This window comes from Drosophila serrata, unplaced genomic scaffold (assembly GCF_035046125.1).
Source record: "Drosophila serrata isolate PLE 108 unplaced genomic scaffold, ASM3504612v1 contig_272, whole genome shotgun sequence".
NCBI lineage: Eukaryota > Metazoa > Arthropoda > Insecta > Diptera > Drosophilidae > Drosophila > Drosophila serrata.
Genome location: NW_028257170.1, coordinates 6,285,216 through 6,301,181, shown reverse-complemented (window position 1 = coordinate 6,301,181; position 15,966 = coordinate 6,285,216). Strand labels below are relative to the sequence as shown.

The window sequence follows — 15,966 nt, the reverse complement described above, 5'->3', positions numbered from 1 at the left end:
ATTTAATTTTTCTCTTCCATTCATTGGGTGTGTGTTTGGGTTTCTGTTTTCGTTGGTTTTCAGGCACATTTTCATCTTCGCTCTCGTACTTTCAAAAATTTCCACTCGGGGGGCTCGTCAAAAGGTTGACTGCTCATAATTAGCGCATGACAGAACGGAATTTTTTCCTGCCGGCTTATGGATATTTGTAAATTCCTTCGCATATTTCATTAGGCGGACACTGGAGCTCGGTTATTTATTAAGGCTCGTTTTGCCGGTTTCCCTCGTTTTTCCTTCTCATATTTTTCTGGCATCGGGTTAAAGTTCAGTCTGATGTGCTTGTTATGGCACCTGCTTGTTGTCTGATTCCCATTATTGTGTGTGCGGCTTCGAGGTGATGCCAGTCGCATTGTTATGTCCTGGTATCTCTTCGTCTGGGTCTCTGGCTTTTCCGCACTGTTGTCTGTCTTCCTTTTTGCCACCTCACATTATTTTCTCAGCCCAGCCATTGTTACAACATTTTCTTTGATTTTTTTGTTGCTGGTTCGATCCGTAATCGCATGCTAATGAGACTAGACAAATGTCTAGTCTTGCTTGACTTGTTAATCATTGTTATTAAGGTCTGAGCACGTTTTGGGCAGGGTGACAATGTATTGTTTTGTAGTTTTGCTTGAGTTTTGATATGCTTATGTAGGAAATATTATATAAAGTGTATTAAATTTTACATAATTATATAACCTATTAATCTATATTGCCATTGCAAGGTATTTTAATTTATGAAATAGACATTCCGACTCTATAAATTGTACATATTCTTGGTCAGAATCAACAACCAAGTCCTTTTAGTCATGTTAAAAGAAGAAATTAATGCATATTTAAGATCGATTTCAATTCCCTGATTCAATTGGAAACTGCAGGAGTATACAAAGCACGTTTAGCTTTGTTTCCTTCTGTTTTTCTAAACCACTTTTGCTGATGGAAATTCCCCTTTTGAATTGCCAAACAGTTATGGTATTGCTTAACATATTTCTGCAGTTTTATTTACTCTCTATTTTTCCTCCGTTTTCTTTGAGAAGGAAACCCCTTTTTTAACCCCTTTTTTAGGCTATTAATATTTATTATTTAAGTGCCGGCGACACGTGCTGTCATTGATTAACATATTTGCGCATTATATTGTTTTGTATTCGCATTTCTTTTGTTTCGGCTTATGTGCACTTGCGTTATTGTGATCCTGGCTGGGAAAAGAAAATTGTCAGCACAAAATGCCGCATTAAATGCCCTTGTGCCCATTTTATAGACTCACTGGCGTAGATGAGTGTATTCACACTTGCAGAGACACACAAACACCCATACTCATACACTCTGTGGGTGGAAGTGGAAAGGGGTTGCAGAAAATTGGGGTAGTCCGGGCCAAAGTCTAAAAGTAAAAGTTGGCATATTTTTCTGTTTTCTCAACTGAAAATTAAGCCGCCTTTACACACGGACACACAGATGCAGGTTGGGCCTTTTTAACCGCCCCCCCCCCCCCCATCAACCATCCATTTTACTAGGCGTGTGTTTGTGTGCGGCTTTCACAATGACGTCATAGCTGTGGACCGGCCTTTTGCCTTTTATAACCTACTTGCCGAGCGTTGAACCGGCCCAGCATGGCCTCTCTCTCTCCGCTTTTAGTCGCAATCCTTTCTCCCTGAGATTTCTCTCTTACTACCACAGCTTTTCTCTCTCTCTGTGTGTGTTTCTCTGAGCGCAACTGCAGGCTGCAGCTCGGCGTTTTGGGCCAATGAACTCGTCCTGCAAGGACATTGCAGTCGCCGTCGAGTGACATTATGAAAGCAGCAACAACAAAAGCTACGCAAAATAGCAGGCAAATTCTGCAGAAGCCAAAGGTCCTTTGGACAGCCCCACCCTGCATCATCTCCCCCCCCCTCACACCCAGACGAGCAATTTACGCTGATTTGGCATTTAAACTGCAGTTGAAGGATACACACCCAGCTTCCATATCCTGTCGCTGTCGCTGTCGCTGTCGCTGTCGCTGCCGTTCTGTGCTGCTGTGCGTAAGCGAGGGTGTGTCTGGTTGTGTGTGAGCCTGACTTTGGTATTTAATCCCCTTAACTGACCCGACAAATGACCAGGACTTGAGAGCCGCTTAATTGATGCAGGATACTGCCTAGATTTCACTGGACATTTGTTCTGTATACTCGGATTTTTGTGTGTGTTTTTTCTGTGTCCTGTAATTTGACATGGAAAGTTTGCTTTAATTTAATTGTTAGGAAACTTGGATGATTTTCATGGAATTTAAGGCGAAATTGTATTTATTTGGTATGAGTATCTTCTGGAAAATGCTTTTACATGAAGTTTTAGTGAAAAAGTGATTACAGTTTATATTTTAATTTATTTAAACTGATGTGTAAAGGTCACAAACTTTGATTTACGTTTTCTAAAGGTCATTTGATGCCCAAAACTTTACTGATTGGCAAGAGTAATATATATTTCCGATCCACAACTTGTTACTATAGGGTTCTATTCTATTTAGAAGGAGTAAAGAAAGTATATTATATCTTTAGGTTATATATATTATAATTTATTTGATATTAATTCATTGTATAGTTTCAACAATATGCTCTAAATATAAACAATGTCTCTTAAGAGTTACAATCTCTATTTTCCCTTCCTTTCTGTTATTTAACGCTTGACCTTTAAGAGCTCTCTGTAATAACATTTTATTCACCTTCATTCTTTCTCTTTTCGATTTGAAGTTTCATCCATAACACTCAAAGTTCATATCTTCTGACGACTGCAGCAGTTAACCGCTCCTTTCCCTTCTGCCAAAGCCTTAACAATTAAAATTCCCATTCCCGGCAGCTCATTTGTCAAGCCATGTTTTTGTTGCCCTCTGACTTTCGACAGAGCCATAAACATTTGTCGTTCACTTTGGCCCATTTTCGTTGCCTACTTTCGAGGGGCGGCTGAGTGGTTGGGTGGTTGAGGGGGTGGCCTGGTCTAATGGGGCGCGTGTGGTGCGGTAAGCCTCTTAAATGCTATAGGCCCCAATGCTATTGCCGTCGATTTTAGTATTTTATTTTTACATTTCTCTGGCAATTATGGGCTGTCGCCTCGTTTTGGGCTGCGTTTTGGCTAAATTTAACCTGAAAGGCGGGGCGTGACATTCAGCAAAAGCCACCGAATGGGTTCTATATATATACACATACACTCAAATATACTATATGCCTATGACGTCATCCACGCTCTTGCAACGTTCGAAGGCCAATCGACAGAGCGGTCCAAACACAAAAGCTTCATTATTTGCAAACACACACGACGAGTATTTGGGTTAAGCCGCGGCCCATGTGCCGCATCCCTTGAAAGGATTACACCCAGCAAGGATGCAGGCTCATCCGCATCTCATCATCATCAGTCATATCATCTCTAAACATCAGTTTTAGTGGGTCAAGTGTCCCCTTTTGGATTCTGCGGATTGTTCCGCCAGCAGCAGCCCTTCCTCCTGACCTTTCCAACTCAACGCGATCTCAAGACATCGGCCAGAGGCCAGAGATGCATCCTTACCCCGCCTGGTACAATGCAAATTGTGGCAATTGTTTCCTTTTTTTTGGGGCGGCTGAGCCAGAGAGCGAGTCTCAAGGTCGGTGCATTCAAATTAGCTGCAGTTTATTTACGTCTCGGCATCTGCGGGCATCCGTTTTAGCCTTTGCTTTCAATGCAGGCCGCGACGCGTCAGGGTGACGCCTCTGGTTGTGCATCGCCTTTTTGGTTTATTAATAAGTGCGGCGGGTCCGGTGACTGCTCAGCTGAACACAAAATCCTTCGAGGGGTGGCAGTGAAGGGGGCGTGACTTGCATATAAATAAAACAAGTGAAAAGGTGACCAGGCAGCTGCCGGTTGGCCTCATTCGCAACTCATTCAATTATGCGGCAAAACTGGAGAGGTCACCCCTGGAATAAGCCTGATCAAAAGGACACTGTTGAAAATAAATGCCATAAATGTTTATTTACGAAAAAGTGCATTAGGTATTAGGTAGATAGTAAAAAAAGGGTCTAAATATATAAAGTGGATATATTGTAATACATTAAATTGATGCTAGTTATTATAAGTGCGCATAGGTATTTCAAATATTAGGATGCGCTCTATTTTATCCCTATTCTTTGCTATTAGCCCTAGCAAATAACAGATAGAAAAACTGTCTATTTTATTCCCCGTGTACGATGCTTTATAATTGTAGTTGTAGCATAAAAGGGGTTATTCGGTATAGGTGTGGAAATGGCGGTGGAAAAACCGCAACCGACAAACGTCAACGACTCTAAGGACAACAACGACGGCGACGAGCTGTTAGCCCCTGACCCAGTTTAAACCCGAGAGATAGATAGAGCGACAGAGATGAAGAGACAGGGAGAGAAAGAGAGAGAGAGACAGTGCCGACGTCACCATTTGGAGAACCTTCGCTAGGTGCATGGATGACGATGCTTAGCGCAGATGCCCTTGCCATTTGCCTTATCGTCGCGGTAACACAGCGGAGATACTTCTCTGGGACCGCCCTCCCCCAGAAGCCACCCATCGGTTACCCTTTGGTTGTTCCACCCCCTCCCCTGGAATTTGCGCTCCTAGAGGCAGCCATGCAAATGTCTACTTTCCGCTCCACTGGTCGTATACGCAATAAACTGATTATTATTGAGTTTTAAATTCAATTTGCGGAGAGCGCGCGTGGAATGCATAAAATGCCAGCCACGGGAAATGAAAGCCGAGACGGCTGAGATGCGGATGCTGCGATATGAAGCAGCCGCCGCCGCCTCCTCCTTGAGTAATCGATTGATTTTTTATGACCTGCTATGCGTCAGTTACTCTGCCATGGATTCATATGCAGTCGTCGTCCTCCCCCTGCAATTCATCTGTCCTTGCACTTTCCCTAATTAAAGGAGCTTGCGTCAGTACAGATAAATGTGCAATAAATGCTGGCAAAAGGGCAGGCTGCTTGCAGTTTACTAACTTATTTCTTAAATGTGGCAAGTGGCTTAGAAATTGTAGAAATCGAATAAATATCCATAGAGATAGGTTGGGATTATGCAGTACATCACTTAAAAGCGAGTAATAAGATGCATCCGACTTTTATAACAATAACTAACTTGACTAACGAAACCTTAATATCTTGAAAGACATCGAAGTGTGAGGAAATCCCATTATTTATTTTATGTCACCATTTATTATTCCCATTTATTATTCCCTTAAGTAGCCAAATATACCTGTATTACTTTTGCAATTAAAATTGATTCATTCATAAATATGGCGATATAAGCTTGTCATACGTCCTTGAACCAGCGCACATTTCGCAGGATATACTCATCCCGTCCAGACAAGGACCTTGGCTCAATAAAATTCGAACTACTGCCGAGTGAATGCGGTGGAGCCAAAAACGAAAATCGAATTAAATGCCAGGCGACGACGGTGACGACGACGTTTGGGGAAATGAGGCAAACAGCGATGCCAATTTATGCGTGGGGTTTCCCGAGGGCATCCACAATCTCTCCTCTCCTCTCCGGAGCGGCGGATGAAGGATGAAAGTAGGTCGAGGACAGGATGCGTGCGGTTCCAGGCGGTCCGGCGCTTGGATGGCTTCTTGCGGCAATTATGAATGAAATCCTTTCAGGATGCGAAATCCGTTCCACCGGCAGCCGCCCGAAGGTCGTTTTGCCCTCCCTATTCTCTCTGTGCTCTCCTGGAGCTGCTCAAGGACTCCTACTCCTGGCCAGGCCAGCTCGGCGGTAAACGTCATCGTCATCGAAGCCGGACGACCTCCATGGCAGGCGTTAACCTTCGACCGGCGACTGCATCACCGGATTTGTGAATGAAAACAGGGCCAAAGATGCCAGGTTCCCAGTTCACGTGATTTGACTCCCTCTTATTGATTTTAGATATTTAAAAGACAAGTAATTATTCAATTATTATTATGAAAGCCCTTCGTAAGCATATATATTCTTGAAATTATTTTAAGCAACTAAGCTTTCTGATTAAGAAACAAACACAAGCCTATTTTAATCTGCAACCATACACAGTCCCCTGCCAATTCGTGCGATAATTCTTATCTCATGTGAGTCTAATTAATATCAGACCACATTTTGGGTCTCACTTGAAGCCTTCAGGCCCTTTTTCTTCTTGACAAATTATACGTGCATTGGCCCAGTTAGTCTATTACCTTCCTCTAGGCCGCTTGGCTGGCTGCTTTAGGAATAAATGTTTTGTTTAGTTTTCCCCTACTTTTATTTGTCGGTCTGGGTTGGACCAAACACGTACACAGTTTTGCTCACAGCCTCGTTATTACCAAAAACGGACTGCAAATGTCAGCTTATGCATTCGTTTTGGGTCAGTTCTTATAAATAATTGAAGTTCCCCTGGGAGACGAGCCTAAAGAGCTTTAGTACATGGCTAATTACTGAGAGGGCGATGGAAATTCAGGGCATGAATATGGGTAAGATGTAATTTATGTTCTTGGTCAGATGAGCACTTCAAAGGACCTCGAACTTATAATGTTCGTAGAGTGTCCAAGAGAACTTGTGAATAATTAAGCCGGGCACGTAGTTTTTTTTGCTTGACATTAGGGAAATTAAGAGTAATTTATGAGTACTTGTTGAATGCTTGAAAGCTTTTTTTTTTTAATTATTAAAAGTACTTAAAGTGCAACCTTGACATTTTTAACATAAGCTCTTAGAAAAACAGTTTTAATCAATTTAAGTTCAATTAATTAAATTGACTACGGCTATGCATCTATTTAATTTTTAATCAAAAACATAAATGTTTATTATCACTAAAAATCAACTAAACTAAACAATCAACTAACAGCCAGGTGACATTACCCATAACTTTTCTTAATTTTTTTGGTGAAAAGCATTTCCTAGCTTCCAAATACTCTCCACCTTTAAATGCATAAATCTTTCAATCTTCCTTTCGTCAATCACCGAAGAACAGACTTCGCAATTTGTAATTTCCGTAGCCTACTTTCTCGGGACTCCTTGTCAGCTGTCGCCGTGAAATGTAGACATTTTGTTTACGTATTGAGTTCAATTACCGAAACACAAGCTGCATATCCAATGAGGGAACCTGCTCGAGTGGCACTCGTCAGCCTGTTACTGGATTGTTCTCACGTAGTCCGATATTTGGGTCAAATTGCGAATTAGCATAAGTGATGCCTGCCAAAAATCTCCCACGCTCCTTAAGTGTGTTTACCAATAGGCAAAGATTTAATTCGAACTAAAAATAGAGCCTCGTGCTGCACGAGGCCTCTTGAAAATTTCATTAAATTCTCCCCCACTTGACGGGGGCCACGCGAATGAGCGAATAATTCTTTCTTGAAGAATGAAATTACAGGCAGTGTGCCATTAAAAAAGCGGCAAAAACAACGCAGATAACAAGCAGGAAACATGAGCAATAAAAAAAAGAAAACACAATAAAAAATGAGAGCGAATGCAGGGGGCCAAACCATACTGATGTTGATGATGAGATGGCAAAGGTAAACAAGCCTCAAGTAAATATTGACATGGAAGTCGGCAGTCATATAAGTGGGGGACCGAGGCGCATATACTTGCTTTCAAATGAAAATAAAAATTAATGTTATGGGGCCTCGTCTTCCCAACGAAGCATAACCACTAAAAGACAGTCAGAAAGTTGTCTAAGTAGGCCGCAAGTTCAGATTTTTCGTCAAGTTTGTCCCAGCCTCCCAAAATTTCACACTCCCATGTGTGGCGTCAGGGCCTCAAAAGAAGATTAATTATTTTGCCACTGTTTGTACATTGCGGCCTGCATGTTGGTGTCCTGTAATCTTAACTTGAAGGATATGCTGGAATACACAAAATAGGGAAACATTTCAAACAATTCAATTGTGGAATAAGAAGTCAGTTAAAGACATAGCTTTAAACACAGTATTGGTTAGCCTTTGTTCCCATCAAATATTAAAAACTTTTCAAGTCTTTCCCTAAATCTAGGTCTAGGGTATTTCTAATGTCCATCGATTTGTCTCAGTACTGGGGCAACAAGTTGACCGCATCCTAGGGCTCCCTCCGCTGCCTCAACATCTCATGCTCGGCGCGTGCAGCAAATTAACACGCCTTGTCTCATAAACAGTCCCATACCGATGTATAAAACGATGGAGATGGAAGGGAGCAGGACCAGGATGTGGATGCCTTGAAGCCCGAACTCCCTGTGTGAAGTTAATGCCGCGTAACCTGAAAGGAAGCCCGGGGCCGCCTTCGATTCACCACCCTCAGTTGCTGCTGGCCAAGAGCATGAAATCCTTGCGTGAAATCCTTGCCTTACCTTGAGGGGCCCATAAAGCGGGGAACTCGAGATGCCACTGCCAGAAATGAAAGTAAAAATTATTTCCGTTTATTATTAATAAGCAAAAGCCTCGCTCGCATACACATATTCGTATGGAGGTGAAATTTAAACCAAAAATATTGAATTCGGCGCGGAGGAGTGGCAGAAGCGAGCAAAAGCCTGTATAGAAATAGCAAAGAACACGCTAAAAATATTCACCCCAAGAAGGGGACTTAATTAAATGCTTAAAAATAGCTATTCATGGTCGGAGGAGACATCTGCTGGGGAGTGCCATAATATTAAAGGCAGTGGAGGCAACCGAGGATACACCAAGGAGCAGGAGCAGGAGCTGGAGCAAAACTAGTCCTGGCTTGCTGTCAAAATGATTACGTGACTGCGGTTGGCTGCTGGGAATGCTCACTTTATTGTTACGAGTATTTGCAATTTGAACTGAACTGAAATGGGAATGTGAATGAAAATGAAAATGGAAATGAAAAGGAAGCGGCACACAGAATGGCAGCCAAACAGTCGAGAGGCAGCAGTCAACAGCCAACGCTTCGTATGAGCAACAATCACAGCTGTAAAAATCACGCATACGCCCCGTCTCCGCCTCCTTCACAATTGGTTGCGTATCTTTTTATCTCACTTTAATGCCCCCACATTTGTCGACTGTCAACGGGAATTAGGTCAAAGGATATTTTTAGCCCACAGAGAGACACACACACTATAGTGTGTGGGCCAATTTCTGCCGATTCCATGCGATCCGAGATGTGTTGCGAAAATATTTAGATTCCGACATTTTTCATCAGCTTTTCGGTCACGTCACTGGGCACCGCACGGCATATATATACATATATATATGTGATTGAGTGTGTGGTGTTTGTGGTGTTTTGCCGCATGTAATTTGTTGTCGAGCCACAACAAATCAGCAGGAACATCGAGAGCGTGACTGTTGTGGCCATTTAGCGGCTGGAACATCGATTGCCCATTAAATTTGAGGGAAAAGCAACACTCTCCCGTGGTTTTTGCGCCCAGATTATGCTTAATATTAGCACTAATATTGTTAATTGGTTGCTCAGTTTGATTTGCCAAACAGATGGATTTTTATGATGATTGTTTGGCAGCAGCTTCCCTATGGGAACTCGCCGCCATTAATTTGAAATCTGTCGCTCAGCCACAAATCAATCAAGGCGAAGAAATTCAAGTACAAACCCATTCTCGATTCGCTGTCAAATCAAACTGTCAGAGTTGCTCCGATGCTGTTTTTATTGCGGTCGGGGGCCTGAGGCCGGGTTATTCGATATTTATTGTCTGCCAATTCAGCTGGAATCGTATTAATCAAATGCCGCCGTCAGACATCCTCGGGCTCATTATAAATTCAACGTGAATCCCCCATTGGAGATATGTATATACCAGCATTGTCCTGACAACCGAATAGTAACGGAGCAACAGAGATATCCTGGCTGCTGGCAATTCAATCGCTGACCTACTTTCCTGGACACAACACAATATTCGATGGCGACGGGTTGAGGACTCCTTGGACGCGATTATAGCCATGGCCATTATAGGGGGTTCACCCGTGCGTTATGGTTTTTTCCGCTTTCTCTAGACTCTGTTCAATTGGCCCGCCTAATTGCAGTTTCCACATAATCATAATCATCATCTTAATATGTGTATATCAGTCATTGATTTGTGGCTATTTTTGGTAACTTTTTTTATGGGAAAAACTTTTGTATTGGTGTCACCAGAAGATGAAGACAAAGTGGCCATAAAGTATATAGAATATGAGGGTGTAAGTGGAAATTATAAATGTCAAATTATGATATTATTACCAATGGGAGATAGAAGCTGAAACGAGAATTTGATTGCTTCCAAAGTAAATAAGAGAAACGCCGTTTTTGGTGTAAATTATTTCACTTTTATTGAACTCTCTTGCTTTGTGGCGATTGGCCGTTCAGATGATTACAATTCTTGCTGCTTTTGCTGCTGCTGCTGCTTAGGTAAATAGTTAATAATAATTAGATGCCGCTGTATATGCTGTGTACGTCTGATATTGTTCTGTATATCCTTCAACTTTATTGCTTTGGCTTACGAATTAATGCGTTCGCATTCTCATATATATATATATACATATATATATATTTAGTATATAGTTAGGCCTTGGTTTGTATGCTATTTAATATCGTTCTCTATAAACTGTAAATGTGTATAACGGCTAAAGTAATGTATATGTTGAATACTTTTAAGTCAGTTGCTGCTCTGCTTTGGCTATATAATTCTAAATCTGAACTCTACTTGCTGGAGGAGTGCTGGGCATATTCATCTTTGTATTTACTTTTGGCAAATTATGGTTAGTTGAATAAAATGTCCTAGAGTAAATAATTTAAGTATCTCACGAGTGTTTTTTGTTTTGGCTGGTTTGTTAGGATTTTGCGGAACGTAGATAAATGCCTGACGAATTTTGATCCCATTTAATGTTTATAAAGGAAATGTACTTAAACTTATCATACATATATATACGTTTAAAGTTTCTCTCTTGTGTGTTTTTGGAACAAATGTTTGTTTTGTGTGTGAATCCTTCTTTTGCTTCTTCGACTCTTTTTTGATAAAGGCACGAATTGTATAAGAATTTATACAAAAGGAAATCTATTGTGACTTTTCCAATCCAATTCCAATTCAATCAAACTATTCCATTTACTTCTCAATTTGAATGCGTTTACAGTCTTTGGTATGCGTGGAATGATCTTGATCTAGCATCAAAGCGGTGACGAATGTGTGTATATATAGTAGACTTTATATATCTGACAAATTCTACGCAGCTACAATCTAATTTTTTATATAATTTGTAAGTGCAAAAGTTATTCAAATTGTTATAAAATGTTATCAATTAAGTTTTGTTAGATTTCTTTTGTTTTACCAATTTGCCGATGCTTTCTTGCTTGAAGACTTTCGGATATGATGGATTTTGGAGGGGGAAAAGGGCTTGAGGAGTGGAAGGTTTCCTTTTTTGGGAAGGTCAAGTGGAAGGGGAGGATTGTTGTATCACAGATTTTGAAATGAAGTTCAGGGATCAAGGTAGGAGGGAACTTAAATGGAAGATGATGTTTCCGATTGCTAAATAATGATTCACTGACAAAAAATTACATTTTCCGATTGCTAAATAATGATTCACTGACAAAAAATTACATTTTCTCTGGGTTTCTAATCTTAGGAGTCTTAGTTAAATATTAAATTCTTTGAATAAAATTTTAATTAAATCTAGGTAATAAAATTATAGATATTTTGATTACTACTTTATGGCATTTAAATAAATAAATATCCTTAACTTGCTAATTATTTTCTGAATAAAGTTTTACTTCAAAAGAGGGTTCCGATGTTCAACGGAGAAACTTAATCAGAAAACTAAGCTTACAAATATGTGTATTTTCTTAGTAAATTATGAGATCGGTTCTTACGTTAAAGTAACTAATTTAAAATAAATTTTTAAATTAATGTTATATTCTTAATCATGATTGAAACTCAAGTAATAATATTGGATGTAAAAATCTGCTTGAGTGATTTATCATTGACTGACTAATTAATAGTTTCTGCTGCTGCTATGCTTACTGTTCACCTATTTCTCAGTGTCTCGTCCTGGTCACTGATGCTGATTTGCGATATATATAGATGATGCGGAGGTCCTTAGCGCCGGGCATACTGACAGCAGACGGAACTGCGCGGCACCCGCTGCGTCGGCAGACCGGACATCCCTTTGAGATATGTGTAGGAAACGGGCTGACGGAGTATCCTTTGCGGGGGCGGCTTCACCTTGCCTTTGGACGCCGAACTGGAGGTTGATGACGACGACGATGACGACCTGCCCGCTGGCTGGTGATGGTGATGCATGTGTTGCTGCTGCTGTTGCTGTTGCCTGTGCAGCTCCGCGTTCGAGGCGGACTTGAGAGCCGACTTCAGGGGCAATGCGGTTGCAGGAGCCGCCGATGACGATGCGGGGGGTGGCGGCGGGGATGGACCGCTGCAGGAGAGCGAACGCGAGGTCAGCGAAAGGCTCTCGAAGGCGCGACGCAGTGAGGATGTAGAGCGCCGGTGCAGACGCGAAAAACTCGCCCGGCTCGTCGGCTTCCTCTTGGACTGCAGTTGCTTCTGCTGCTGTTGGTGTTGCTGCTGGCTCTGCTGTTGCAACTGCTCCTGCTGCTCCTCGATGTCCAGTGTGCTGCTCGTCTCGCTGGAGGCGCACGACATGGACATGAGCTCCAGTCGCCCGGCCGACTGGTGAGCATTGAGGCCACGCCCCGAGGAGCACGAGTCGGTCGATGAACTGTGCGCGTCCTCCTCCTGGAGAGCGGCCACCGCTCCGCCGCTTCTCGGTGGTGCAACGTGAGCTGCGTCATCCGACTGAACTAGGTCATCCTGTGACCTCAGGCCGAAGCGGCGGCTCAGCTGCCGAAAGAAGCCCAGATTGCGTTCGTAGCGGGGTGTGGGCGAGACGCTCAGGCTGCCGCCCGGCGAGGGGGTGGCTATGTAACCCACTTCCGGTTTGCTGCCGCTGGTCACCAGACTCTGGCTACTGTGATGGTTGTTGTTCAGGCTGCCATTGCTGGCGGTTTTATGTTCGTCTTGCTGCTGCTGCTGATGTTGCTGTTGCTGCTGCTGTTGCTGCTGCTGTTGCGGCGGCAACTCATCGGCGAAGCAGACATGAGGTGTACCCATTGTTGGCAATGTCTAGCCAGCAGGGCGTATGAGTGATTTCCAAATTAGCAGCGGCTGCCAGCCGTGCGTATGCGTAATTTCCTGACTCCAAGTGCACCCCGTGCGTAAGAGCTTCCGTTGCCAGCCGTGAGTATGCGTTACTCCCGTTCAGATTACAAGTGCACCCAGTGCGTATGAGTAATTTCCTTGTTTATCAAGCAAACTGCCAATGGCTGCACTTCCGCCGCTCTTCCGCTTCCGGCCAAATACTTGCCGCTCCGCACTTCCTTTGTTATTGTAACCGGTGTCTTTGTCCACTGTTTACCTTTACTTTCTCCACAGACAAAGAGAAAGAGAGGAGAGCTCAAAGGCGAGAGGGATAGAGAGAGAGAGAGCGAATAGCGAACCGACTGGGCACGTTGTCCTGCCGCTTGTGAGTCGGCAAATCGGAAGCCGCTGGCTTTTATAGCCTCGCCCGGCACTCTGCAAAGCATGTCCTTCGAGAGAGACGCAGCGCGGCAAATTAAGAGAGAGAGAGAGTGCCTGCGAAAGAGCGGGCAAGCCTGCAAAGGATAAAGCCACCTCTCACCCCGCCGGCTACCTCATCGCCCTGAGCCTTTGTTCCTGCCATTGTTGCCTAATAATAAAACGGGAAGCGAATTTTGTTTACCGTCGTCGGTCGTCGGTTTGTTTTGTTTTTTGTTTTCTGTTTGCATTGCGGCCGCAGCCTGCGCCACTGGCCACCAGGTGGTGTCAATGCACGCAGTTTGGGGCTCGACTTCTAGCAACTTCGCGGTGGTTATACCCGAATACCTTATGGATTATAGAGGGTATATTAAGTTCGGTATAATATTAGCGAAAAAGGTATATCAAAGTCTCAATTAAAATTGTAATATAAATTCTATTAATATAGAGTTTATATTATCCTTTTCCTTTATGAGAACATAGAAAAGTTTTCCGATTGAAAATTAATGCATTTTTAGCTTAGTTATGATCCATTTTTACTGCAAGGGTAACAAATTTTCGGTTTTCCGAAGCTAGCTTCTTACTTCTTGAATCTACATATATTTTTAATTAAAATAAACGGTACTTTAGGTACCTATCATTTGACTCAATATCCTGCCACTGGCATTCCCAATTGTCTTTCTTCGCCCCTTTAATTGTTTTCTTTGCGATTCTCCCCACAGACCCATCAATTATTAATCAGCTAGACGTTTTCATTTCACTTTGTTTCGTTTGACTTTCTTCGGTTGATTCAATTTGTTTTGGTCGAAAATAGCATGGCGATGAAGGGCGCTTTATTTTTGAGAGACCTGTGCGCCAGTGATTTGCCTAAAAATATCCTTGGCGATGACAGTTTTCAAGGGCCTCTAAGAGCGCACGGCACTTAAGGAGCCAAGAGGCTTCTGGACACGAGTTGCCCGAGCTAAGATTTTATCATAATTTCACCTCACTTTAGTCGAGGGTCCAAAATAGACATAAAATAGAGCCTTATCACACGGCCTCCTCTCTCCTTCCTCGATGATGTTCGCTTTCATTTAATTGCGCCCAAAATTGATTTTAATGCGCTATAAATAAAGCCGAATGCCAATTTTATGTGAACGCATTCTAAGACAAGCTAAGACGGCGGCGGCTTAATGAAGTCCTTTGTCTTGACTCCGCCAGCGAATGAAAAATAACAAGATGTAGGAGAGGGGTCCAGGACCAGGACCAGGACCAGGATCTGGGGGCTGAGTCAGGGAGGTATTAAAAGCTAGAAATCAGAAGGTGTCGACATTCTCCCGGAAAAAATCGCTGTCATCTTATTAGAGGCGCAATTGTTGACGCCGCTCTGACGTCAGAGCGGCCAGCATCGCCGTTGTTTTGGCCGAAATGACACAACTTGGAATCCAATTTGGCCTGAAAGAGGGAAGGGGACTCTTTTGTCGCCGACTTGTTAAGCGCTTGTCGCATCCATTTAGCGGCGCATTAACTCATTTCGACTTAATCAAGTTAGCCAACAGATTAATGAATAAGCTCAACTGTTTTTGTCCTGCCGTCCATTCGGCCATTGACCCATGAAATTTTCAAATCAACTTTGCGGGTCTATTTTTGTTTTGGTCAACTCTTAATTGGGCTGTAAATAAACAATTAGTGACTCTATTTGTAGGTTGTCTATGAAAATTATAAAGTTTTTGGTTAAATATTATATTTCAAAGGGGAAGGGATGTTTGGGAAGTGTTAAAAAGACAGAAGGGTGTATTCCTTTGAAGTTTGGAATTTTGACAACCTTTTTCTTTAGAATATACAATTTATAAGCGAGCGAGTTTAAGGGAATAAAAGGGGAATCTTTCTATAATTTATTAACAACTTTATATTCATATGTTTTATGAAGTTTGTTTGATTATTCGATAATTCCTATATAAATAAAGCGATCTGCTTAACTTTAAAATAAATTATACAAGGGTATGCAATTTAAAAAGACATTCATTACTTTTGCTTATGGAAAAAACTAATAGAAGATTTTTATTTAACACAACATTTTGTAGTTTAAATTATATTTCATTTCGTTTGTTGAACTAAATCGTTTTCCTATTTCTTTAATATGCAATACAAATTTCTTTGTATTTTAATTATATTAAATATTTATGTGGGTATTATTTAATATCCCATACAAAATTCTTCGTATTTTAATTTAATTAAATATTCATTTGGGTTCGCTGTACATTTCATATTAGAGAGCTTCCTGGAGAAAGTGCATATTTCGCTTGGATGTGAATGTTTTTCTGGGAATTACCAGAAACCAAACCCACAGCATTTCCGATTTCTGGGAGACATGAAATTAAAACGCAGTTCTTCGGACGAAACAAAACAAATGAAATTCGTTTTGTAACTGCGCCATAAAACTATTCGGAAAAGGCGTTTGCCTCTTGGATGTGTTTATTTGTCTACAGAAATTCGGGTTAAAGGCTCTTGTTTGTTTACAGATAAATCATGCATTTT

At 42.0% G+C, this 15,966-nt stretch overlaps 1 protein-coding gene across 1 annotated transcript; it reads right to left on the bottom strand.

Annotated features, from left to right (window-relative positions):
- Nucleotides 1-10,190: 10,190 nt before the first annotated feature.
- Nucleotides 10,191-13,418, bottom strand: LOC110190727 (uncharacterized). The gene has a single exon (XM_020961349.2). The coding sequence runs from the start codon at nucleotides 13,003-13,005 to the stop codon at nucleotides 11,977-11,979; it is 1,029 nt and encodes a 342-aa protein (XP_020817008.2). The 5' UTR covers nucleotides 13,006-13,418; the 3' UTR covers nucleotides 10,191-11,976.
- Between the last annotated feature and the right edge of the window lie 2,548 nt (nucleotides 13,419-15,966).